The sequence below is a fragment of the Leptonychotes weddellii genome, chromosome 3, assembly GCF_054177405.1.
Source record: "Leptonychotes weddellii isolate Sample4059 chromosome 3, ASM5417740v2, whole genome shotgun sequence".
NCBI classification, from domain to species: Eukaryota; Metazoa; Chordata; class Mammalia; order Carnivora; family Phocidae; genus Leptonychotes; species Leptonychotes weddellii.
Window position 1 is genome coordinate 73,898,934 of NC_138371.1, and position 26,026 is coordinate 73,924,959.

A 26,026-nucleotide genomic window follows, 5' to 3' on the forward strand; every position below is an offset into this window, starting at 1 on the left:
CTCCCACCCCATGCTGGGGCTGTTTTTACCTTAATAAGATTCTACTACAAGACCCTATTTTGAGGGCAATAATTGGTTTAACATCTTACTCCAGGATTATCCCATAAGAACCCTACAGTAGTTTAAGGTATTTAAATGCAAACAGCCTTAAAGATGTACTAAGCTCCTAAATCTTGATCCCATCAAAGCCACAGGCTTCTGTATCCTTAGATACAAAGAACCCTGGCAAGGAGAAACCTGTATTAGCCAACAAAGGGAGGAAAAAGATTTGTAAAGTAAAAAGACTTCCTGGATCTAATTTATGATGGGGCAAACAGTTGCCCTGTTTTGATATAATTTAGGAAAGGTACATAGCAGAAGTAAGCAAGGGCAGAAGTTTAAGATAATGGGAAAGGTGCTGCATGTAGGGTTGGTCAGATCAAGAGTCTAATCTCAGCTCTGCCAATAACCTGATGTGTGACTTTGGCCATCCAGCGCTATGTCTTGAAACTTCAGTTTCTTCATCTCTAAAACGATGGGCCTAGTGCACTAAGGTCCCTGCCTCAAAAGGGATGGTCAGCCTCTTGGCTCATCCGCTCTGCTCCAAGTCTTCTTCTTAGAACTGACCCTGTCTCTTCCCCATCCCCTGTCCACACCGTTCCCAGTCGCTGTGGTGGGGACCCAGCCAGCCATGTGCATCCTGGATACAGCTTGTCAGAGCTGGGGGCAACCCAACTGTAGGCTAGGCCAATGAGCCCCTTCCCTGGGGAATTAGGAACTGGGAATAAGGGATATGGAACGGGAGCTGCCATGGTGCCTTCTCCCCCTACCCACCTCCCCCCCAAAAATATAAAGCAAGCAGAGAGAAATGCAGGGACTCTAACCGGGATGGGGTTTCTTTTGGGTGTGATGAAAATGTTCTGGAATTAGATAGTGATCATGGTTGTATTCTTTTGGGAATATAATAAAAACCATCAAACTGTACACTTTTAAAAAATGAATTTTATGGTACGTGAATTATATGAATTATATCTCAATTTTTTTTAATTTAAAAAAATGTTTAAAGGAAGAGCAGGGTCTGGATTTCTTGCTTTTCCACAACCCCTTAGCCCCATGTCTACTAACAAATTTTGTATCTTGTAACAACTTCCTCTATTTGCTTAAACAAGTGGCTTTCAGTTACTTGAAAACAAAGGAGTTCCAATGAATGTATCCCTAATATCCAATGTTATAAATTAACAGCTATAGTTAAGAGAGTAAAAATCTCTCTTTCAATTCAAATTTAAGTTGGAACAGAGGTTCTGGTTTAAAAACAAAAACCAGGAAGGGTAACACCCTTCCCCAACACTTGTCACAGTGTGCCCTTCAAAATACCAGTCCATCATACCTCAAAAGGGGAAAAATATGTATACAGTCAAATAAGCTGGAAAATGTAATCTACTACATGTCCCCTTTGTAGAACTGGATTACATAATAGCATATTAAACCTGTGATGAATTTAACACTGTTCAACTAAACATTTTCCCAGCTTATCTGGCCTCATAAGCCTTTTCCCTGATAGCCCACCTATTAATAATATGAGGGACTGTGTTCCATGGAACACACTTTGGGAAATGCTGTCCTAACCCAATCATGGACACATTCCAGTCATATCTATAGAAATCCACTGGGTAAAGGGTAGAATTCAGATAGCCATCAAGATGATTCCATCCTAAAGAAGGCTTTTATTTTATCTCGATATTTCCTTAGTATTCACCTGCTTTGCTTACCACAGCATTTCATTTAAAATAGATCAAAATAATCTTTTATGTATACATAAAAAGAGGAAAACTAAAACATGATTTGGGGCGCAGTTTTCTCTCTTTAGAGTTAATCAATAGCACTTACCTTGATGTGAAACTCCAGGTTTTCATCCATGGAATAGATGTGGTCAAAGATGTCATGTGCAATCCTTGGGATGATCCCCATGAGTTGAGGGTCATGTAGCTTCCCCTAGTGAGGGAAAAACACAAGCACAGGCAGCTAAAGAGTGCCAGGAAACATGTGGAAGGGAGAAGGAACCACGCTGGTTTTCATAACAGAACTCTGTGGAAAAGGGAGCACCGCCCCCGCCCCCCACACACACACCGTCAGATCCTTGGAGGTCCACCTGATGTGCCAACAGCCCAAAAGTTCATGGAAATAACTCAACGTGTTGCTTTTTACCCAGCAGGAGAGAGCTTGTTCTGTCAGGCTCTGGGGCTTGGAAATATTTGCTTCTGCTGCCACTCAGGGCAGCAAATCGGTGTATGTGGGTGAGAGTGTGGGTAGAAAGGAGGAGGGAAGGAAGACAGGAGGACTGGGATTATATGGTGACTATCACACACTAAATGGGTCTTTGTTTTGAAATTTTGACAAACTGATCAGAATGTATAAGTCCAAATTAATCTGCTTTAATAAAACCAGCTTGAGAGCTGATAGTTTCATTAATGTCATCATTGCTCAAAAATTTTAATAATCTTATTCTAGAAATACCTTCAGTATCACTTCACAAACCAATCAAGAAAAGCCATTTTATCAATTTCTTAAAAATCTATAATTCCCAGCCTGAAATGTTACAAAAAAATTTTAGCTGTTTCTTTAATTTTTTGCTATTTCTAATACTTAAATTCACTTGTAAGATATTCTCTTATTCTTTTATCTCCCTTTTTTTCTACCAGAGAGCTCCAGCCCTCCCTTCCGCATGCAGCCAGCAACCTCCTCCAACCCTAAGGAGGTTTGAGAGATATTTTATCTAAGGGGTGAAGGGATAGATGAATTTTTCTGTGATTTGAACTATTTTACTACATCCATTTTTAAAGATCCAGATTTGCTGCTTCTAAAGACTTTCAAAAAGATATGCCATAGTATCTGAAAGCAATTCCTAAACAAGAGTTCTAGAAGTATTTAAACAGCAGCTTCAGCAAGGACTCCCAGAGAGCCTTCCTTACAACCATGCTCCACGTTCCGTCCTGTTCCATGTGAAACTACGCATCAGTGCACAAACACAAAGTCTGCAGGTCTAAAGTAATGATTGGCAACAGAATTCCCAGCGTTTGTGAGACCTTCAGAAAGTTACAAAACTCTAGGAAAAATGGAACTGGAAGAAAAGTACAAAACACATCTACTCTTCACTCAGCAACTTTACCAACCCTGTGACTCATATCCTTGTTCTAAATCTGCCCGACACCTGGAAGATTCGCTTTGTTTTCCTCAATCAGATCTTCTGTATTCTTTGGGGGTGGGTTCACCACATAGTGCCTCTCTGACAGGCTGACTTTCAAGCCAACATTTGAGTTACCGAAAGCCAAGAAGTCACGCGGACTCGGGCACTAACTCCAGGCCACAAAGCACTTTACGTTATGAATCCTCCTTTGCACACCTGATCCCTAACCTTCCATTCTACTGAAAGCAAGGGAAAAGCTGAATTTAGATACATCTGGCCTCTGGCAAAGCTCTTTTACCTGGGAAAATGGGTATTCCCCTGGAATGCCCTCATGTGCTAAGAATCCTAAATCATGTGATGTGTTTATATGGCTTTTTGACCGAACAGTCCCCGAGGGCAAGATGGCCAGTGCATATGTATTTCTCCCCACTGCTTACGACACTTAGTACAGTGTCCCCTGCATAGAATTACTGTAGAAGTTAAATTAAGCAGTATAAATAAGGTGCTTAGGAACAATAAATGTTAGCATTATATTATTGAGCTCCTATCAGGTTCTCATTAAGCAGTCGTAATGGTTTATTTGACCTGAAGAGTCTGAAAATACATTTCTATCCCAGGCCATGACTATATATCTTAGGAAAACAGCCCTAAATGACTGAGACTCAGAATCTCCCAAATGTTGGTAAGCTTACTTCTCACAGGCCATCATAAACATCAAATATTGGGCCCCACAGGCTCAGGACTGTGCAAATTGCTGACAGAAATGACATGAACAGTGAAAACACAGATCTCTGTCCAGTCAAATGCTGTGATGCCACTGGGCAAATCCACCTCAGAGTCTGAGGAGTGCCCCCCACGCTCCCCCCAGAACCCTTCAATAATCCATCATAATCCTTTAGCTTCTACTCAGTGGTCCACAGACAAAGAAGGATGAGAGATAATCCAAAAATCATTTATAAATGACTCAAATCTGTTTCCCTCGATTCTTTCCCTTCCAAAAGATTTATCTTCCAGTCGATTCCTAGCTTATACAAATATTGACATCCCTTTGTTTGCCTTTGTCAGGATAAGAACCAAGGCAGAACCAGAGATGAGTCTGGGATACTCCCTGTGTCGTTTCCCTGAAGCCCACACCCAAAAATCACATGAGAGGGAAGCACACGTTTATTTAGAGAAGGCACAACGATACCTCCCATTCCTACGGTCATAGAAGTAATACTCAAATCTACCACAGGTTTCGGGGCTGGGATGCTTGACCTGGCTCATAAGCCCAAGAGTGGTGAGAACTGAGCCTTATGTTCCATAAACTGAGCCTGCCAAGACAATCTGTGTGTGTGTGTGTGTGTGTGTGTGTGAGCGTGCACATGTGGGGGGTATACGTGGTACATGGTGTGGATGTGTGTGATGTATGTAGTATGTGGGTGTGAGTGGTGTTGAGGGGGTGTTGATGTGTGTGATGTGTATGTATGAGATAGGTGTTCCATTAAGGTCTTCACTCGTTTTTGCAAATAAAATACACATCTACACGTACGCAGTAGTCACCTCAGGCAATAAAAGGTGGTAAAAAAGCAGAGAGCTGTAAAAATTCAGAGAACAGAAGAGTGCTTTCCAGCTGGGGTGATATGGGATGGCTTCCTTGAGGGACACCAAATCTTGAGAGAGGAGGAAGATGAGGATGGGCAAAGGGGATGCAGCAGGGAAGCTGAGAGGACAGTAATGTAGCAAAGGTATAGGAACTGAGGAAGAATAATGCCCTTCTAGAGAGTCAGGACAAGTTCAGTTGGCTGAAGGATCGGGATGGACTTCAGTAGCAAAGGAATGTCCCACTTCATCACCTTTTTTTAACTCTCAGAAAAAAAAAGAACATTTTTATACTTGTATCCTACATAATCCTCTTCAAAAACTTCTCCCACTTCTGAATGTGGCCTTCTCGGGGCACGTGTGAAAGAAGAAACCAGACGCAGGCCATCAACCACAGAACAAGACTCCCTTTGTTCCAGCCCCAGGTGCCTCCTCAACCTCCCAAGCAGGACAGTTTCCTGAAACACTTAAGATGGGAAAGCAGGCAGCCTGTCAGCTCACACGAGCACCAATGCCCTCGGACAGGCTCATTAAAAATCCCTCGGCAGGCTTGGCTCAGCAGTGGGGTGGCCTGCACCATTCCATGGGCTCCAGGTGTCCCTCTGGGCAGAAGGAAAAACAGCGTGTCTCCATCCATCCAAATCTGTGCCAAAGAGGGCCACAAAGCCAGGCACGGGGCCCAAAGAAGCCCTTCCCAGCACCACAGGCCGAACAAAGGTCCAGCCCTCTCTTCCCCGTATAGTCAGCAACCCCAGCAGCCGTCCTTCAACCCAGCCCTGGGAACACTTGGCCGCAGACGCCCTGGGCCCAGTGCACGACGGTGTCCTACCAACCTTGGCATCAACACTGTCAAGTGTTTCTTATTTTTACTGAAAATCCGCCTTAAATGCTCCATCTTCAGAAGCTAATCTTTCCAATTTCACGTAGGCTTATCTGTTTGTTCTCCTCAATAGAAGGTAATGGAATCACCACTGGATGTCAGGCCAAAAATGAAAAACAGCTTTAAAATGTGACAGCTCTGTCCATTCAGGGAGTTAACATCCCCTTCCAAAAAAGCCTTGGAAAGATCACAATGTATAATTCCGAATACATAAAATCCTTTCAGATTTTTTGTTTTTGTTTTTTTTTAATTTAATTGCATTCCAGGGTCCTGGATTTCTCAGTCTCCCACAGTCTCTACGACTTCAGCTCGGGGCTCCTCCTTTCCTGTTTTCCTCTAAAATATCTCCTACCTTCTCTCCAATCTATACCCACTGGACAAAAAGAACCAGACTAAGTGTGTGTGTTGGGGAGGGGGGCTAGGAAAGGGCTCCCCTCCGCCCCGTCCCTTCCTCCTATGGGCATAACTCATGATCTTCAGAAGTCACGATAAAGAAAAGCACCCCTTGCAATCAACCTTTTAAAACCTACGTGGACGAAAAAGCTACAGAATTTAGGCAACTGTGGGAGTAACCGGCATTAGAAGCCAGTTCCCTTTAAGTCCCCCCGAACCTCTCCAGCTGAGCGGCGCTGCAGGCCTTGTAAGGCTCATGCTGTCAGACTCCCAGGGCTCTGGACACCCTCATGTAACAAAACATTTCCGATTTTCATTTTAAAAAGCTGGCATACGTCTTTGCCATCTCCTTACACCCACTGATTCGCGCCCCCCCCAACACACAACACAAACTAAGATTTTACTCTGGGGACAGGTCTCTCCTTTGATGGTTTAGAATTTAAATTTCTGACATTGAGCAAATATGTTGTATTTCCCAAAGACAAATTAATCCCGAAGCTAAAAAGGTCACTCTTGTAAACAGTCCTTACGATTTGGGGGATTCTAAATACTGCATTTTTTGTTGTTATTTTGTATATTGTTTGGTAATGTTCCAAAAACCTAGAGACTGATGGACACCCTCATGAGATGTCCCCTCTCTCTCTTACACCTTATGGCCTATGAAGGAGCTTCTGTCATGGCTACTGGAGTTGCTAGTACTTAGGAAATACAGAACTGCAACTTTGCTAGTGCCTGGAAGGTTAAGGGTCTGGGGCCCAGTAAGAGAGGAAGGCAAAGGGCCGCGCCTGCATCTCCAAGGTGTACTGCATGAGAATGGGAGATGCAGAGAAGAGCGTGGCCAAGGCTCAGATGTCAGGGAACAGTCCTGCTCCGTCCAGAAGCAGTGGCAAATAAACCTTGTGCTTCCTTTACTATGTGTGATCTCGGAGCCACTGTCCCCTGCAAAATGGGAAAGTGACTCAACACAACAGAAATGAGATCCCCCAGAGTCACACGCACACTTGAAATCGGTGTGAGCAGAACATCAGAGCCCCAAGAGTTTTAGCCTCGTGCCTTTGAAATCTCCTCTTCAATAGGAATGATTCATAAAGCTAAACCGATTCTGCAGCAGACGTCTCTCAGTAACATTCCCAAGAGGGTACCGTAAATGAAAATCCTAAGCTTGAAGGATCAAGGATTCATCTTACCCTGTTACTTGTAAGCTGAATTCCCCAAACTTGCTCTGCTCAGTGTCTTGTAACCACCATAACCACTCTTCTCACCTGTCAGGGGGGCCCAGCCTTTAGAAGAATATCCAGCCCTGAAGGGCTTACAGGAGGACAAAAGCAGGGAAAGAAGAGGTAAAGGGGGCCAATTTTATCTGCAGATGTGCCTTGTCTGGAAGACAGCCTGGAGCCACAGGGCTCCACAGCCACAGACTTTGAGCTGGGCTCACACCTTCACATGCCCACAGAGGTCAGGTGTGTACGTTAATGACAGAGGATGCTTCGCGTCAGTCCATGCTCACAGTGTGCATGCAGGGGGCTGGGATGGACTGGACGGCCCAGCCCACACACAAGGGTTGGCCACGGTCATCCCGAGGCTATCAATTTAACAAATATTTTATCAAACCCCTCCTGGATGACAGCCGCTGTTCCATGCACTAGAAATAAAAATTTCCTCGATATACATTTTATTGATCTGAGGTTACTGGAGTGTGAACTGGGGTCAGAAAAGAAAGTGGGATTTTCCTTCAGAAATGTGAATGAACAGGTGAGCAAGACAATGATGATCTCTGCGCTAGTGAAGCCTACACTGTATATTATGGTGAAATTTCGCCCAGTTGTAGGATCTTCAGAATTCTCAACCAAATTTGGAAACTCAGAATTGTGTGAAATTTTAAGCACTGTCTGCAATTAAAAAATACATATAATAATAATAAATTAAAAAATTTTAAAAACACATGGTGCAGACCAAACAAAAATATGTCTCTGGGCTGAATTTGGTCCACAAGCCAACTTCTTTACATCTCTGTCCTACAGTTTTTTAATTTCCTCTGAGGAAACTCACCTCCCCAGAGTGGCCTTCCTTAGCATAAATGATTCTCACAACAGACTTTCTCAGTTGAGATTAGGGTCGCAATCCATAAGGATACTCACACCACCGTTTAGCTTACTGATGAGTCTTTTTTAATAGAATGTACTATTACCATTTTGAGAGAGCTACCAACAAAGGATTTTTTAAAAATTCTGAACCCCTGAGATTTTATTACCATTATTTTGAAACTCCACAAATACAAAATAAGTTGGTCAAACATGACCAGTCCTTTAACCACCTCTCTCACGCGCAGTCAAGGGGCTGCATGCGCCTGAATGTGGCTGGTCACACAGTGCTGCTGAGCGACCCAAGAGAATGCCTCACGGCACGCTGCAATCTTACCTCCATGGTGTGCGTTTTTCCTGATGAGGTCTGTCCGTATGCAAAAATCGTCCCATTATAACCTTCAAGGACATCTGCAAGCAAGAAAAAGAAATTAAAATTAACTCATTACTTTGATCGTATGCTAGTGTTTGTTCCATATTTTAAAATTACATTTTCCAAATGGCCCATCTCATTTTTCACACAAATGATGTATTTCAACTCCATTTACATTTTAAATAGAATTGTGAGATAAAAGCAAAAACTGTTCCACAAATAAGAAATGTACTCACATTCCTACAGAATATATTAATGAAGAAAGAGGCAAAAAAAAAAAGAAAGAAAGAAAGAGGCAGACATCCTCTCTCCCAGTAACATCAACATTAAGACAGATATCGAGCAGTACACTTCCTTTTTAGCAGAAAGATACTTGAATTTTCTTCTATAAATTGATCTCCTGAGAGGAGGAAGAAAAACATTATCAGTGTCCTGAGTCTCTGGAGTGAGGTATGGAATAGAATTTCTTTCCAAAAGATCTGATTTGGGTCAGTTGAAACGCCAGTGCAGGTGAGCTCCTTGGGGATGTTTCTCAGCAAGGCCGTCTGGAGCGCCTTCAGAACAGAGTGAGTCCAGAACTGGGGAGAAGGACAGGGCCCCACTCTGTAAACCCAGCCACACGGGGACAATCCAATCAGCCCGGAAACCACCGGGGCCCTCACTCAAAGTTAAGGCCTTTGTTTTTTTGGTGACTGTGCTAGCAGGACGGCCCAGGCCCATCAGCATCAGGAATTTCTTTTAATTACACAATGAGCACACTGTGCAAAGCCCCGCACACGGCAGGCCGGCTTCCATTTCACACAGGGACGGGGGAGGCGTGCAGACAGAGGCTGCTTTGCACTGAAGATTATCTGTGGGGATTCCTTCCACGCAGCAGAGGTGATTAAAATATATTTAGCACTCGTTTCCCTCAATCCTCCTTCATCTGCATCAATATCACCAAAAGGGAAACAGTACATGATTAATATCCTTGACCCAACATCCCTACTAAGGGGAGAAGTCTCATTCCTGAAAGGACAGTGGGGGCAACAAGAGGAACCCCCTACTGAGGCATCCTCTTCGGGGCCACTGGCCTCTTCACTCATCAAATGTTTAGGCTGGTTGGTTTGTGGTTTTGGCCTCTCTGAATTTCATTATGCCGGGTAATTTTTGTTCTTTTGTTAGCTTTTCTAAATTTTTTCAATATACATTTTATTGACCTGAGGTTACTGGAGTGTGAACTGGGGTCAGAAAAGAAAGTGGGATTTTCCTTCAGGAAGTTAAAAAAAAAGAGAGAAATTAAGCAGCAGAATTTTTTTTTTTTTTTTAATCCTAACAGCCCTTGAGAGTTTGTGTCAAGCTATATCGAGAGAGAGGAGGGAGGGAGAGAAGGTTCACACACATCAAACTTCTGGTAATGGTTTCCTTGGGAACAGGAGAAGCAAAAACTTGAAGACCACAGTGTCAGGGTTGGAGGTTCAAGCTTCAGTTTTCACAGAAATGCCAACTTGCTCAGAGAACAGATTCAGAATGGAGAGCCTCTAAACGACCATGAATGCAATGCACTTTGAGGGACACAAGGAAAGAGGTTCCCACCCTGCAGTTGTACTTATAAAATTCTACATTCGTGGCATAAACAACTCCAGGAATGCCAGCCACAGTCACCGCACTAAAGCTTCTGTTCATTAGAAATCACACATCTCCCCGTAAACTGAACGGGCTTCCTTACCTTCAGCCCCTGTGTAGGAGGCACTCTGGGACCTACCAGCCCAGGCATTATTAGATCAGGGGTACGGAGGCCGAGGCCAAGGGTCCAGCTCCCTCTGCAGCTCCTAAGAGGCCACTGGCGACCCTGCAAGTGCACAAGCACGCCGGGGTGACTCTGAGCAATGCGCCGCACCCTAAAGAAAACTCAGCTCACAGCCAGAGCCCCACAGACAAGAGAAAACCCGGCATATGCTTCCTCCTCTGCCACGAAGCGGTGGGGCCGGGGCACCTGAATCAGGCTCCCCCGGACAGGGTCCACACCTCCGAATCCAACCTCCCTAAGCAGAATGCACAATCGTACTAACTCCCTAGTTAGCTGCTGCTCCCCAAACTCCTGCAGGGTAAGGCCTGGGACACACCCAGGGAAACAAGAGCTCATGGAGAGCACCACTTGTTTTGGAGCAGGGGGCTAAGGAACACGTGAGACTCTACTTGGAGAATCCTTGACTTTTGCTGCTATTTCAACACGGGGTGCAATTACTTTTTTTTTTTAAGGAAAAGAGAGCACAAAAAACCCCATCAGAACAAACTCTGCTTGGTCTTTAAAGTACTATTTACAATCATGTTACAATTAATTCATTGTTGGAGAACCTATCTCTAGTGTTCAAGGTTGAACAGAGCCGATGCCCTCTATCAACTCAAGTGTGAATTAAATGGTAATTTTAAAAAGAAAAGAAAAAGCTCTTCGAACCCAGCGTTCTCGATTTTCTTCCAAACTCCAGGTTGTGGGGGTCGGTGTGTTTAACCACGTCTATGTTTGATTCTCAGGGGAGAGGAGAGGCAGGAGGGGAAGTGAGCACACACAGTGCATTTGGGTTGGAGCGCGGGCATGGAGGAGGCCGGAGCGCCCGTCAAGGAAAGCGGGATGGGAGAGCACCACGCTGAGCCACACAACACCCCCACCCGACCCTAATAGAAACAGCCCACAAAAAGGCACTTTCATCCCACTGAATGACAGTTCCTGGGCCCAAGGAAAGCATTTGTTTCAGAGCCTCTCCCGTAGCAGAATGACCATGTCTATGCGCCAGCCGCAGAGCCAGGAACCAGCTCGGCCAGACAGAACCTTGCTTTGTGACAGGCTCTGGCGTGATGTGATCTCAGCTCACGCCACACAGCCAGCAGCACCCACAAAGACAGCACATGTCCGTCCAGCAACCAGCAAACCCAAAGAGAGATTCCACTGCAGGTAGGAAGAGGAGGGTGAAGAAGAGTGGGATACTTGAGAACACTTCTCGCCTCTTGCCAGTTTTCCATCCTAGGTTTTGCTAGTTCTGAGTCCAGATCTTGCTAGAGCGGAAGAGTTAGCTTCACTGTCGGGTAAGACTTTGGGGAGGATGTAATCGTAGGAGTTCCTGAGAAGGCTGTCGTGGCCTCCTACCAACTCCCCAGGAGAAATGGTGGCCTGTCAGTGGCAATAGTGACTGACGAGTCATCCCTGCCTTGGAGTCCTAAGGCTCTGGCTGGCCAACCAAACTATTCAAGTAGACATACGCCCCAGGCAGACCTACTGCACACTAGGGGCAAACCGGAACGGCGGGCCGGCCAGTCTGACGGGGAGGGCTCTGCTGCGTCTTCAGAATGGAAAGGCATCTCACTGTTGGAAGACAGGCAGGGCCACCCCAAAGCTCTGGGACCGCGATCTCTATTCTCTCCCCTCTCCCCTTTTCCCACGGCCATTCCTATCCCTGTCTTTTTGCAATGCTTGGTTAATAATAGTACATATGGCCTGATAGAAAAGTAACAACTCATAAATTGTTACTAAATGCTCATTATGAGCTCACCAGAAAAGCCCGGAAAGGATAGTGCAGAAAAATTCAAGGAAGACAGGCAAACTCAGGCTCAAGTTCCAGCCTCACCACCCCCTAACTGACCTGGCCAAGTTCTTTGACCTCGAAGTCCTCCTTAGTACAACAGGAACAATAATGCTCACACCTCATAAAATGGTTGAGACTTAAAAAATACAATAACATATGTGAAGTGCATAGACGGTGCCTGACGGTTAACAGTAGCCAAATATATATATACATTTCTTCTTAAGAGTCACATACCACATAATAAAGTAGATCTTATAGTATTCTGAGCTTAAAACTTGTCAATGAGTCCACATTGCCTGAAGGATAAAGCCCATCCATTTCCACCAAACTCTGATCCAGCCTATCTTTTAAGTCCCAGCCCCCAGGTACCTTGCAACACTCTAAATTGCCCAAACATGCCATATAATCTGTGTCCTTATGCTTTTGCTGTTCCTTGTGCTTGTACACCCTGCTGCATTCTATAGTCTTCAGGACCTATCCTTTCCAAGAAGCCTTCCTTAATTCTCCAATCCTCATCCCCACTCACCAAAATCAGTCCCAAGTGACTTTCTTCTGTGATCCCACAGCATTTTACACACGGCCACCTTAAAGCATGTACTACCCATAGGTATGATAACCACGGATGCATCTGTCTCTTTCCCTATACGTGAAGTTTTTTTGCAGACAGTCTTATATATCTTGGTGACTCTAGTCCGTAGCAGTGCTTACATCACACAGTAAATACTTAATATCCTTGCATAAAGGAATGGGTAAAATAAACAACCAAATGAATGAAGCCTAAACAAATGAGATCTAGAAAACAAGGAACCACCTTCTCTAGCCCTGCACAGTCCACATCTAGTTAATTTAAAAGGCAAATGCCCAGAGTGACTTCTGTAGACTAGGACATAGTTCCCCGTACTTCCAACAACAGCAAGCAGTAACCATGGTTTTTAATTCTTAGCGCATCCACAGAAACCCTCCTATTTACCATGCTGAGAGGCACAAATCCTATAAGCTCTTCTGGAAGAAACGGAGAATTCTATATACTCTTTCAGACAACATTTGGAAAACACACACCAGACAGAGATGGGAGTGTGGGAGGTACCAGAATTCTACAATCAAATGTTTGAAATATGTTTTGAAAAACCCAGTGAAGTTGAAGGGAATGAAAAAAACCAAGAGAGAATAAAGCCATCCAGTTAAAAGGGATCTTCCTGATCTCAAAAACATTAAGGGTTCAGATAGCCTTGAAAGAAAATCTCACCAGTCCACCACATTACCATGAACCGTGGGAGCTGCGGTGACCTTCAGAAGTTATCTGATTGAATTCCTAGCCTCTAGAAAAAGAGGCCCCACAGCACCACCTTCCTTTCCTGATTTAAATAGGGCTTGTCATGGCAAAAGAAACCTCAGTTGTACCTAGTGACTATTGCAAGGAGTTCTTTCTTATATATCTGTGTTTTACCTTGCTGATGCAGAAATAACACGGCCACTTCCCCTCATGCTAGCCTCAGTGGATATTAAAAAAAGTTAAATTAGGCCTTCGTCATCCCCTAATAATTTCCTTTCAAGGAAGAAGAAAGAACTCTTTATTGTTACAAAATGAGTATGCTCACATTACATTTATAGTGTCTGAAAAATATCAGTTTATCGTATCATGTCAGAGTCTAACGTTACCCTAAATGGTTTTCTTTGTGGCTCACCATATATTGGGCCTCAAGTTATCCAGTTAGGTCACATCTTCACAAGAACTTTCCAAGGACTGCCTATTTCTGACATTTCATACTACAGAAAAACCAAACACTGAAAGAGACCCAACTTCTCCAGTAATGAAGACTGAAAGATTATGATTGTTTGTTAATCACAGGATTTTTTAAAACTGGAGTGCATCCATCTCTAATTACATCAACTTAGAGATGTATTTAAATGGACCTCATGCGTAGCACAGCACGTGGTAAATACTATTTGGTTCTGATAATGGAAGGGGAGAGAAAAAGAGGGAAATTATGGCTCACATGTGATTAATCTTACTTTAATAAAAATAAGGACGAGTCTGCTAATGGAAAGGAAGGAGGGCTGCCTAGGAGCAAACCAGAACACACTCCAGAGAGAGAGAGAAAACATTTTTAGACAGGAAGAGATACAAAAGAATAGAAGTAGGGAGAAAACAAACATTACCACCAGATACAGGCCCACAGTATTAATTCAAGAAGAGCCCAAATTCAGGCATGTTTTTTCTCTTCAGTTTTCTGTAATGATCTTACTGGGAAGACCTTCAAAATTAATTGATGTCTGCAACCGGAATTTGAACAACCATACACCTCAGCGAGGAACATTACATACTGACTGAATCTCCCACGCAGGTGTCCAGGGTCAGAACTAATCTAACAGATGCACCCAGGGCTGGCTTTCATGAATTTCAAATAGTTAGGTTAGTCAGCTCGGCTTCCAAAAACAAACACATCTTGCATGACGAGGTGCTTTTTGAATTCTGATTTTGCTTTTTTGCTCTTTAAATCTACAGCTACCTATAAAGGTGGCAACATCAGGACATTTGAGAGCACAACTGCCATAGCATTCAGAGTTGAAGGTTAAGACTCGAAGATGAAAAACAGAGTAGCAGGAGATGCCCCTCGGCTCTGGCCAGATGGCGAGCTCCCCCAAGGCAAGCTCCAGCCTGCCCCTGATTTGAAAGAGCAAGGTAGAGCAATGTGTAAATTGCTTCATCTCCCTGCTGTGATTTTGACACAAATCCTTCAGGGCCAAGGCCAGTCCCAGAGAAAAGAGCTGATCTCTAAGACAATTTTAGGCTTCAGGCTATCTATTTGGAGGAACAAATGTTGGTCTCTGGGTGGAAAGGTTGAAAGTGGGTTAGACGAAAGTATATTTAAGGAATGCTGAGTAGCAAGAACTGCTCAACAACCAACAAGGTGATGTGATTTTATGATTCTGCAGAAAATTCCTTGGTGCCCAAGAATTTTCCACGTGTAAGGCTTCTGCCTGAGGAGACAGATGAACAAGATAAATCAGCCAAAAATATACAACTGGAGCATCAGAAATACATATATTTTTGTCTCCTTCAAAGTAAAAAGGAGGCCTTATGCCTACGGCAGTATTTTAAAACCGTTACAGAAATAGTGTGACCGTAGCTTTTAAGCTTCTAGGTGGCAGAATAACTCTGTCAAAAAGGTGGCAAAAGAAATAAAGAAATTTCCTTGGCGAGGAGGTATAGAGAGGTTCAAGAACTTGCCTGACATCATAGCAAATCAGGGCCAGAGTTCGGGCAATAAGTCAGTGTTTCCAATTAGCAGGCCTCTGCTTAGAGTCAAGGCACATTGATTCCTAGGCTGCAAATATCACTTAATGTTTTCAATTACTCTGAAAGGCCCAGGAGGAAATAAAGAAATAGCACTTACCTTTGACAATTTGCTTTGCACACGCATTGTAAACCTGCTCTTGGGTCGTGCTGGGAGGCAGCACTCTATCGAAGACATATGGCTTCCCTTGCTAAAAAACACGAAAGGAAAGGGCAGAGAAAACACATTAGAAGTTTAGGTATAAAAAGCACTAATAGTAGTTAGACCACAGGCACTAAATCACAAACCCCATCCTTGAAGGCAGTTCCATACCAAGACTAGGGAATTATTACAGTGTGAACACACATGTACGATGGGCATATATGTTTTGCATGTTGAGAATCTCAGAAAGAAAAAAAAGGTTTGTTTTGTTTTTACTTGAAACACTTTTTCTGATGAAAAGTAGGCTGCGGCTTCATCCATTCATTTATTTTTTGAGAGCTTCTTCTGAACCAGAGACTAGACTAGAGGCTAAACATATCAGAAAACAGTCCGGCCTATAAAGCATTCACTCAAGTGTGGCAGAAAGCTACTAAACAAGAAAGCAAACACCCGGGGAACTACAAAAATGCCTAGGTATAAAATAATGAGACAGAGGGGATGATGGAGAGAGCAAAAGAGGCCTCCCTGAGGAAATGCCAGTTAAGTGGATCTTTAAAAGATCAGAAAGACTGAGGCAAGTGAAGAGCCATGGAAGAACATAGAAGACAGCACAGAGGGTAGAGCACACAGGAAGGGGTCTGGAGTGTTTAAGGAACTAGAGGGTGGCACAAAAGGAGGTGAGAAAGGAAATCAGGAGCCACTTAATGCAAGGCACTGTTAGCCAAGAAAATGTGCTTGGATTTTATTCAATGGGAAGATGCCATGATCAAATTTAAGAAGCTGCTCTTCATAGCAAGATATTACTGCTTTGAATCCTAGTGTTGTCTTCATATGTATAAGTGATGCCTTAACTGGATGGAGGCCTCCAAGTCACAGAGGGCTCTTCTGAAGAATAAATCAAGTGATTGCCCCATGTGTAGGATCTTAGGGTTTGGTCTGACACTGGGCCATGTGCCATTCAAGGAAGTAACTGTCAGAAGGGAAGGGAAGAAGCTCTGCCCTGGTCTATATGAGCCCTGACCCCCAACCACTCAACGTTCACCAAGGAGCTATTGGGCATTTACGTGCCAGGCACAGTCCTGAGGACCATGGAAGGTGGTGGCTGAGACAGACACAGCCTCTTCCAAAGGAGAACCCGCCCCACCAACAGTGCCTTCTTCCCACCATCACCACCCAGACAAGGGGTGGCCCTCACCCTGCCCTTTCCCACAGCCCGATCCACCCAAGCAGCCCTTCATCTTCGTTTTCCCCTAGTGGTTAGAGGGGATGGCAGGAGAGGAAAGAGGAGAGCCCAGAGTCTCCTTCACCCCCATCCTGCACCTCCTACATGTGGCTTGGACACCAGGACCCTTTACCCCAGGACAGTTCTGCCAATGCCTCAAAAAGATAACTGCTCATGAGGGACCCAAGGACAAGGCTTGTTACATCCTATAACTTTCACGCAAAAGTACCCAGCTGTCAGACTGGTGTGGCGTTGTACTCATTCATGACTCTGAGTAGTGCTGCACATAGGTAAGGTCCTATGCTTCAGGTGTTAGGTTTGAGCTTTTAGTCTTTGAAAATGGGATTGAGCCAACCAGGTAAATGAGCTACTTCCACAGTTTGGTCTTAGAAGAAATGGAGACTTTTGAGGTACCATAAAAAAACTTTTTAAGTAGGCTCTACACCCAGCATGGAGCCCAACATGGGGCTTGAACTCACGGCCCCAAGATCAAGACCTGAGTCAAAATCAAGAGTTGGATGCTTAACTGACTGAGCCACCCAGGCGCCCCAAGATTTTATTTCTATACAAAGCAGCAGAGTCAGTCATTTTGTTAAACTTATGGAAAGGGGTTATTTTCTGCTGTTTTGTTCCCAGCAGTCTCATTCAATTAGTGAACCAAGTATTTGGTTGAATAACCAAGAGAACATTTCTCACCACTATCTATTGCCAACTATCAGCCCACTACACTCTTATTAGCTTTATCTATTCATAAAATTAACTAAATGTCAATAAGGTAAAAGGTTAGAATAAACATTTACAGAGTTTGCATAAGTATTTGTCATCCATTGAACCTTCTTAAAAGAAAACTGTAGCTTTGCTTAATTTCAAACAAATCCATTATTTCTCCAAACTTGATAAGAATCACCAAAATAAACCATCTTATTTCCAGAACAATCATGCTTTGGGTTTTGGAGAACATGCACCTAACTACAGCAGGAAAAATGGCCTATTATAGTAAATTGTACAAAAAAACAGAGGACTCCCCAACTTTGCCCTTCAACCTAAATTGTTTGTTGGAGTACATTATAGGTTCACTTGAAGAGAGGCAGAAAGCAAGAAATCTCTACTACTCATTTAAATAATATCATTTATCAAGTGACAAACAGATAAAACAACAATTTTCCATAAGCTGAAGTTAACTCCCAAACAGAAACTGCCTTCAAGAAAAGATAAAATTTAGAAAATGATTTGTTTTGAAACTTCTCATCAGGACTGGACTATAAGCAAGTTAAAAAGTGTTTTTGTCTTTTCATACACTGAGTTGGCTATATAGGCTTTTATTTTAAGTGAACCTTCGACTCTTGAAATTAACATTGAGAATTAAAATTTAGTTACAGATTATTTTCCAAGAACTGATTTGTGGCCTAGCCATGCGAGCTATATATACAATGGCCATTTAATGACAACAACAACAAATTACTCTTTGCTACTTTGGTAATGGTATGAAGATCTCACAAACCCTAAGAGACTTCGGCAAACCCCCCTCCCCTGGCCCCCAGGAGACAAGAGTCTCCCTGTTTCTGATCCCACTGCGGCTGAGGGTTTCTGTGGACAAGCACTGGGCCCAGCATGCTCTAGCTGTCACTAAATGTGCAGCTACAGAATACATCCTTCAACTAACATTTTAATACGGGTGCAGGGTGCTAACACTTGAAACTGAATGATGAGGGCACCAATTACTCCTGGAGACACTTTACTTTCCAGGCACCTATTCAACACATGGTTCTCTGATCTCTCTGGCTCCTCTCTGTCAGAGTCCTTTGCTGGCGTCTCTTTCCGACTTCTAAACGATGGTGTATCCCAGACTCAGACACCTCAGCCTCCTCTCTGTCTACATTCTTGACCTTCACATAATTTAAATGAACATTTCAGACTTCAAATCTCATCCAAGCTCCAGATTCAGATACTCAATCACCCACTGGACATTGCCACTTGGATTCCATTAGCCATCTAAAACTTAACTGACCAAAAATGAATCATCCAGTGCTCCATATCTGAGTAAGAGACTAGAATCATCAGGTATGTCCCATAAATTCCACATCCCAAATATATCCCAAATTGAACGTTTCTCATCATCTGTATCACACAACCTTAGCCCACACCACCATGGTTTCTCATCTAGACAACAGCTATAGTCTCCTCACTGGTCTCCTTGACACCATTCTTGCTCCTAACAATCCAGTTTCCACTTAGCAGCCAGAGTGAGCTTTCTAGAACTATAAATCAAATGATATCAAATCCTTCCTTAAAAACCTCCACTGGCTTCTGTTAGACTAGACCCTCTTCACCCCTACCTCCCTGCATTCTCCTCTGCCTCACTACAATGTAGCCCACTGGACTCCTTTATTCCTCAGCCTATTCCTCAGTGTATTCCATGGTTCGGGGCCTTTGCTCTTCACTTCCTTCCCCTTCAAATTCTCTCACTGCAGATCTTCATTTGGTTCACCAGACATCTTCATTTGGCTGTCTCTTTATCACCCTTTAGATGTCAACTCCAATTTCTCCTCCTTTGAGGGCTTCCATGCTCCTAACTAAAGCAGCCCCACCCCCATCCTGGCATCACTCTCTATCACATTACCCTATTCGGTTTGCTCCATAGCAATTAGTGTGTGATGTATTCTCAACCAATCGAATAGACCACTACAATTAAAGCATTTATGCAGCTAAGACAGCAGCCATATGAATCCCAAGAGCTCACTGCATGGAGGCAAACCTGCTGCAGTTTATGAAAGGAATCTGGACGGGACACGCACACTCCATATACATTACAACTGGAAACAAAATAGCCCAGCTTTGCCACAAAAGCCTCCACAGAGAGCAGCTGATTACATAGGAGCAGTCTAACTAAATAACTTACCAGGATCACAGGCAAAAAAATAACAGCAGATGTTTCTTACATTTTTATAGTTAAAATTAAAAAAAAAAAAAAATTCAAACCACTTCCTATCAAGTTGTTGAGAGCAAAGTGTCCATGAACCATACAGCCTGCCTCTTAATTCATCTGACCTGACCCATTACCCAACAACCGTTCCCCAGCCTGGAAGGAATATTACTCTGGGAGATGGAGGAAAGCGAAAGACCCACTTCAACATTTAGAAGATGGGCACCAGGAGGAATGTTAAGGAAACTGAAATTAATTACCCAAGAAGAGGTCATGGAGAAGTAATCTAATAATAATCTCTAAGACCAACCAAGAGCTGGGACCAAAGGTGCCCAATTATTTGAATGATTTTTCTCTATCGTTACTAAGAAAGAAAGACACAGGGGTAAAAAAAAAAAAAAAAAAAAAAAACCCTTAAATTTCCACAGCAAGATTTAAACTCGCTCTGTGGAATTATCTTTAGACACTGAGGAGTATTAGGAAGAGGAACAGATTTCTGAGAACAATCATTCAGTCTCTGTGCCAGGTGTCCTAAAAGTACAAAAGATGACAAATTCTTTCAGCCTCTCCTGGCCACCTTCTCAGTGCCATCTACCCACACTGTCACCAACCACTACCCACACCGTCACCAACCATGATGATCCAAACCCTTTTCTGTTTTATCTCATTTCATTTTCACGGTAGCTCCATGAGGTACATGTCACTATTCCCACGCCACAGACTGGAAAACTGAGGCCCTTTGGGGAAATAACTTGAAGTCTCTGATTTCAAGTGTTCTTCCTTTACACCAGGCTGTTTCCCTAAGCAGCTTATGATTTACTGGAAAAGTAGGAGACACACCAACAGCAGATGCTTAGGACTAATATGATAGATTGAAGCGAAGTGATTCATGAGGTGACAAGAGTCAGAGACCCCTACTATAGCCTACAGTAGTCGAGGAAGTGTTGACCATGAAGGTGGGACTGACATGGAACCACCGAGGAAAGCAGGGCATAAGATCAGAGAAGGGCAAGACTGGCAAGAAAACTAGTGGGCACGCACGTGGCAACAGAAGAAATTAAAAACAGGAGCCCGTGAGAAACAGCAGTCAGGGCTCTGTGCCACCCTACAGCTGTGGGTCTCAACAAGGGTCACAAGGTGACCACGAATGTGAACAAGCCAAGGCACAGCCACAGGGGCCTCACCAAGCACACAAAATTCATGCGAGACACGATCCGAGAGGTGTGCGGCTTCGCCCAATGCAAGCGGTGGGCCATGGCGCTACTCGAGGTCTCCAAGGACAAGCACGCCCTCAAGTTCATCAAGAAAAGGATGGGGACACACATTTGTGCCAAGACGAAGAGAGACGAGCTGGGCAACGTCTTGCAGCCATGAGGAAAGCGGCAGCCAAGAAGGGCTGAACCCCTCCCCTCTGTATGTAATAAGCCTTTCGTGGAAGTTGGGGCTTTTGTGCTGGTCTTGGGAAAGAGGGAGACCCCCTCCTGCCAACATCCTTCCTGAGGCACAGTGGTGAGGGGCATGGTGGTGCACACAGAGACGCAAGCAACCAAGCAGTACTGGACATGGTTTTCAATCATAATTAAATAGTTCATATATGCGAGGAAAAAACAAAACAAAACAGGCAAAGGACAAACAGAGCCTAGGAAAAGGCATGAGTGAGCACGTGTGAGACTTGGCTATGAAAAGTTGGAAGTTACTAAGAAAAATTCTAGAATTTTTCAGAGCCTAGAAGTCCTTCAAAGTCAGCCCAACCCAACATCGTGTTTTACAAATAAACAAACTTGAGGTCAGGAGAGGGCAGATGGCTTGCAGAAAGTCACCCAGCCAATTAGGTAGGTAGCAGATCTGTGCCCCGAATCCAGACCTCCTGGCTCCCTATCTAGTGTTCTAAAAGTTCTGACTTTAGAATCAGTTGCTCTCCCTGAACATCAAAGAAACAACATGCATGAGCCTCTGGTCTTTGTTTTTCCTGCTTTCCTCCCAATCAATTCTAATTTCCAAGCACACAGTTGATTAGTTTGTTGAACAAAGCGTCATTGCTGTGAGAACCGGAGCAGTAAAGCAAGGGAACGAGAATCACGGCCTCTTGGAGTTAATATGGACCCTACAAGTCAGCCCTTCCAGCCTCCTCTCGATGCGCAACTCCCATCTCCACAAGCCCTCACCAGCGACGATGAGCTCTCGAAACTCAACTGGCTCCAATTGTTGGAATGCTGTGTCCTTATATTGATTTAAATCTGCCTCCCTGAAGCATTAGACCTGGCACTGTCCTCCAGAACAAGACAGACCAATGCCCAAGAGTCCTGCCTGCGTCAACATCATAGCTTTGTTTCATTTTGGGAGCTGTGTTCATTGTCTAAATCTTTTTTCTCTCATCTCAGAGAGAAAGAGAAAGACAGATGTGCTTCCTTCCTAAAAGTTGCACGCATTTGTCCTGACTTGAAGGATTCCAAAGGTATCCAAGGTTAAGACATCACTAAAACATTGTATTAGTTTGCACAAGGAGAAATTAAATAAACTCACGGACTCTGAAAGGCTTTGGTAACAACCTGAAAGAATGTTTCCAAAACATTAACGAAAAAGCAGGAAGTCCTTGGGTTAATGTTGATACTCATTTTTTATCAACACAAATATCATGCCAAAACAAGTTTTGTTTTGTTTTATTATATTGAAATGTAATTCACATACCATAAAATTCACCCCTTTAATAAAAGGGTACATTCTGTGGTTGCTGGAATCTTCACAAGATTGGACAACCATCACCACTATCTAATTTCAGAACATGTTCATCACCCCAAAAAGAAACTCTGTACCCCTTAGCAGTCACTCCCCATCTTCCGAATCTACTTTGTCTTTATAGCTTTGCCTGTTTTAGACATTTCATATAAATAGAAGCATATAACATGTGGCTTTTGTGACTAACATTTTCTTTCACTTAGTATGTTTTTAAGGTTCATCCATATTGTGGCTTTCACTTTCATGACTGAATAATATTCCATTGCACAGATTAACCACATTTTATGTATCCATTCATCAGCAGGATGGACATTTGGGTTGTTTCCGCTTTTTGGCAATTATGAATGCTGCTATGAACATTCATATACAAGTTTTTATGTGGACATCTGTTCTCATTTCTCCTTTCATTTCATATACCCAGGAGTGGAATTTCTGGGTCATGTAGTAACTCTACAGAAATTAACTTTTTGAAGAACTGACTGTTTTCCAAAGCAGCTGCACCGTTTTACATTCCCACCAGCACTGTACGAGAGTTCCAATTTCTCCACATCCTTGTTACTGTCTTCTTTATTATAACCATCCTAGTGAGTACGAAGTGGCATTTCTTTGTGATGTTGATTTTTATCTCAGGAGAAGTGGTTTTGTTTGTTTGTTTGTTTTGTGAGAGAGAGAGTGGGAGGGAAGGAGGGAAGAGGGAGAGAGAGAATCTTAAGCAGGCTCCATGCCCAGCGCTAAGCCTGACTCAGGGCTGGATCCCACAACCCTGAGATCATGACCTGAGCCAAAATCAAGAGTCGGACGCTTACCGACTGAGCCACCCAGGCGCCCCTCATGAGTTTTTATAATTGACACTTAACACATCATAAAATTTATTTCAACATATATCATGGATACAGAGATGTTTCTAGGCATTGTAAGACACCGTTGTACTGCTGTCTTAACATGTACAAAGTGGTCCAGAGGAGGGAATAATCTCATGGAAACGATAAATTATACATACCCATGTGCTTTAGGAAAGAGAACGGTGGACTAGAAGGAAAGGACGTATAAAGGGATTTATGATAGGGTTTCTGTGCTCCTCACTCCAGTAGCTAATACTGAGTATTGTCCAGGAAGGCAGCATACCAACATATGGTGTAAATGAATTCACATAAACATGGGTGTAACTCCCACCTCCCTGAGGCTCAGTTTCCTCATCTGTAAAATGGAGCCAATAAGATCCACAATTCAGTATTGTGAAAATTAGATATGTTCAGGCAAAAAAGGGATCTACTATAGTGCCCAGCATTCTAGAAGATGCTTAAGTCATGGTCAGTGTTATTCTGTAATAAAAAGTTTAGACCAATTTATACCAGGTTTACACCAAAATCAGCAAGCAGTGACCCCTTAAAGGAAAGGATACTAATAAGTGACAATCCCTCACAATCTGCCAGCTCAGAGACTTGGCATCCTGAAGCCCGTACAACACCCTAATGCCAAATCACACCTCAAGCATCTCCAGGCCCCTAGGTCTGCAACTCATAAGCTCAGCTCCATGAGGCCTTTAATTTCTGAGGGTCCTAGCAAAACTAACTGTTCCAAGGTTATCTTCTGTACTCTAAAAATAAATAAAATTTTAATGTGCAGCCATAAATACTGTTTAGGAAAGGTGAGGAGCTATTTCTTGTGCAGATACTCACTGACTCACCAACTCTGCTATTACAGCTTTGGAGCCTTCCAGAAACTGCTGTGGTAACACCAACTGTAAACATGAAGCAGATGTCCTCTCAATCTTCACCATTTCCATGCAGGCTGGCCTGACCTCCAGCACCTGCATGCATCTCTTTGCTGGAGGGCTTCTCTGGCTGCGAGAGCCCTGTCACCTGATGCAGGCCAGAAGGACAGACATCCCAGGTGGGGGATGAGAATGGCCAGCAACAAGTAAAGTTTCTGAGACACTGAAGAAATACAGTGAATAATGGTTTCCTTCCCCCCTCCCCCCGCCAACCCCCAGCACTGTTTCATGGTGTCTTGCCACCCTAACCTCCTTGGTGCTCATCTGGCAGGCCTTAATCAGCAGCAGCAGCAGACTTTGACTGAGCACCTACTCGGTACCATTATGTACAAGGCACTCTGCTCGGCCAGGGCCTTCAGGAGGTTGTAGCAGCCTCATGCAATGACTGATCAGAGTGGGGGTAAAAACTCTAGCTCCCTTTGAGGCATGTATTCCAAACTGGTTCCAGAGCTCCCCGTTGGGCTGAAACCCGGTTGCCCATGGTGGTAACTTTCATGAGGACACACGCTATATTGGTTTCCTGTACTTCCCTGCCTCATTTCTCCACTCTTCTTCAGTGTTTCTTGGATTCATCTCCCCGAGAAACCTGCACTTGAATCCTTGTCTCAGTGCCTGCTTCTGGCGAAGCCCAAAGTAAGACAAAATCCTAGACATTTTGCTCTTTCATTCAGTAGTTCCTTAGGGAGTCTGGATGTGTTGAATCACTGTCAAATACGGAGCCATCACACTTGGTTGATATCCAGACAAGGGGGTGAATGGAAATTGAAATCCTTGTTAAAAGTCCACAAGCTGGGGGTCTAGGACACTGATGTGGAAAAAAGAGTGCCTTTTTCTCCATAAAAGCGTGCTGATCACTTGCCAAGTCTTGGGCCCATGGGGCCACTTCTGCCCAGATGATTACCAATTTCCGATTTACACAAAGGAGCACTACAGGCTCATGAAGGCCCTGGCCTAGCAGAGTGCCTTGTACATAATGGTACCGAGTAGGTGCTCAGTCAAAGTCTGCTGCTGCTGCTGCTGATTAAGGCCTGCCAGATGAGCACCAAGGAGGTTAGGGTGGCAAGACACCATGAAACAGTGCTGGGGGCTGGGGGGAGAGGAAACCATTATTCACTGTATTTCTTCAGTGTCTCAGAAACTTTACTTGTTGCTGACCATTCTCATCTCCCACCTCCAAGATTTCAGCAGTCATGGAGTTGCACGGTGTCTTTCTGTGTCCCTTCACTCCTTTTTACCCCACCACTCACCTTCCCATTTATCTGAGGCTGGGCTGCAAATTCCCAAAGCAGAAAAAAACTCCACTGTGCACAACCCATACCTGGCAGTGACCATCCGTTTTTTCCCAACACTCTTATATCTTGTCTCGCGTCCGTGAATCTGCCAATGTACAGATGTAGTCTCACGATGAAGACCTCCACATTCTCCTCCCCGCTCTGCTGCCTGCCCCCACCTCTGCCGGGATGACTCTGTGACTGAGGATATAAACCCTAAGCCAGCGCCAGCCCCAGACATTCCCATCCCCCTCCCCACACTGGCTCTGTGCCCCAAGGAAGGCAGCTGGTGCCAGTTCTGGCCAAAGCCAAGGCTGCTCCCAGGAGAGGCTATAATGAAACCGACGAAGCAACGATTGGCTTCTACTGAGTTGCCATGGTGATGCCAACCATGTCTCAAGAATGAACAAAGGCAACACAAGAGAATGAATCTTGTAAGCCTTCTTCCTGCAGGAAACCAGGCTAAAATTCTTTCTTTTCTGCCAAATGTCCCGCTGCGTGGACACACAAGCACCATCAGGACCACAGACAGCCATGAAAAAAACACTCTGGGAAAGCGAACTGCCCAAGTGATAATGAAGAAATTCAGAATTATTGCCTGGCTAACAGGCAAAATGAAGACAGAAGTG

General features: G+C 43.9%; 1 protein-coding gene and 1 pseudogene across 2 annotated transcripts in view; one reads left to right on the plus strand and one right to left on the minus strand.

The window, feature by feature from the left end:
- KIF5C (kinesin family member 5C) overlaps positions 1–26,026 on the minus strand; it is a 171,810-nt gene that overhangs the window by 83,793 nt on the left and 61,991 nt on the right. For both annotated transcript variants that reach the window (XM_081814471.1, XM_081814470.1), the window contains exons 2-4: positions 15,430–15,520; positions 8,436–8,509; positions 1,867–1,971 (exon numbers count right to left, since the gene is read on the minus strand). In XM_081814471.1, the coding sequence (XP_081670597.1) occupies positions 1,867–1,971; positions 8,436–8,509; positions 15,430–15,520 (270 nt within the window). The remainder of the gene's footprint in view (positions 1–1,866; positions 1,972–8,435; positions 8,510–15,429; positions 15,521–26,026) is intronic.
- On the plus strand, positions 17,033–21,016 carry LOC102729671 (large ribosomal subunit protein eL36 pseudogene; annotated as a pseudogene).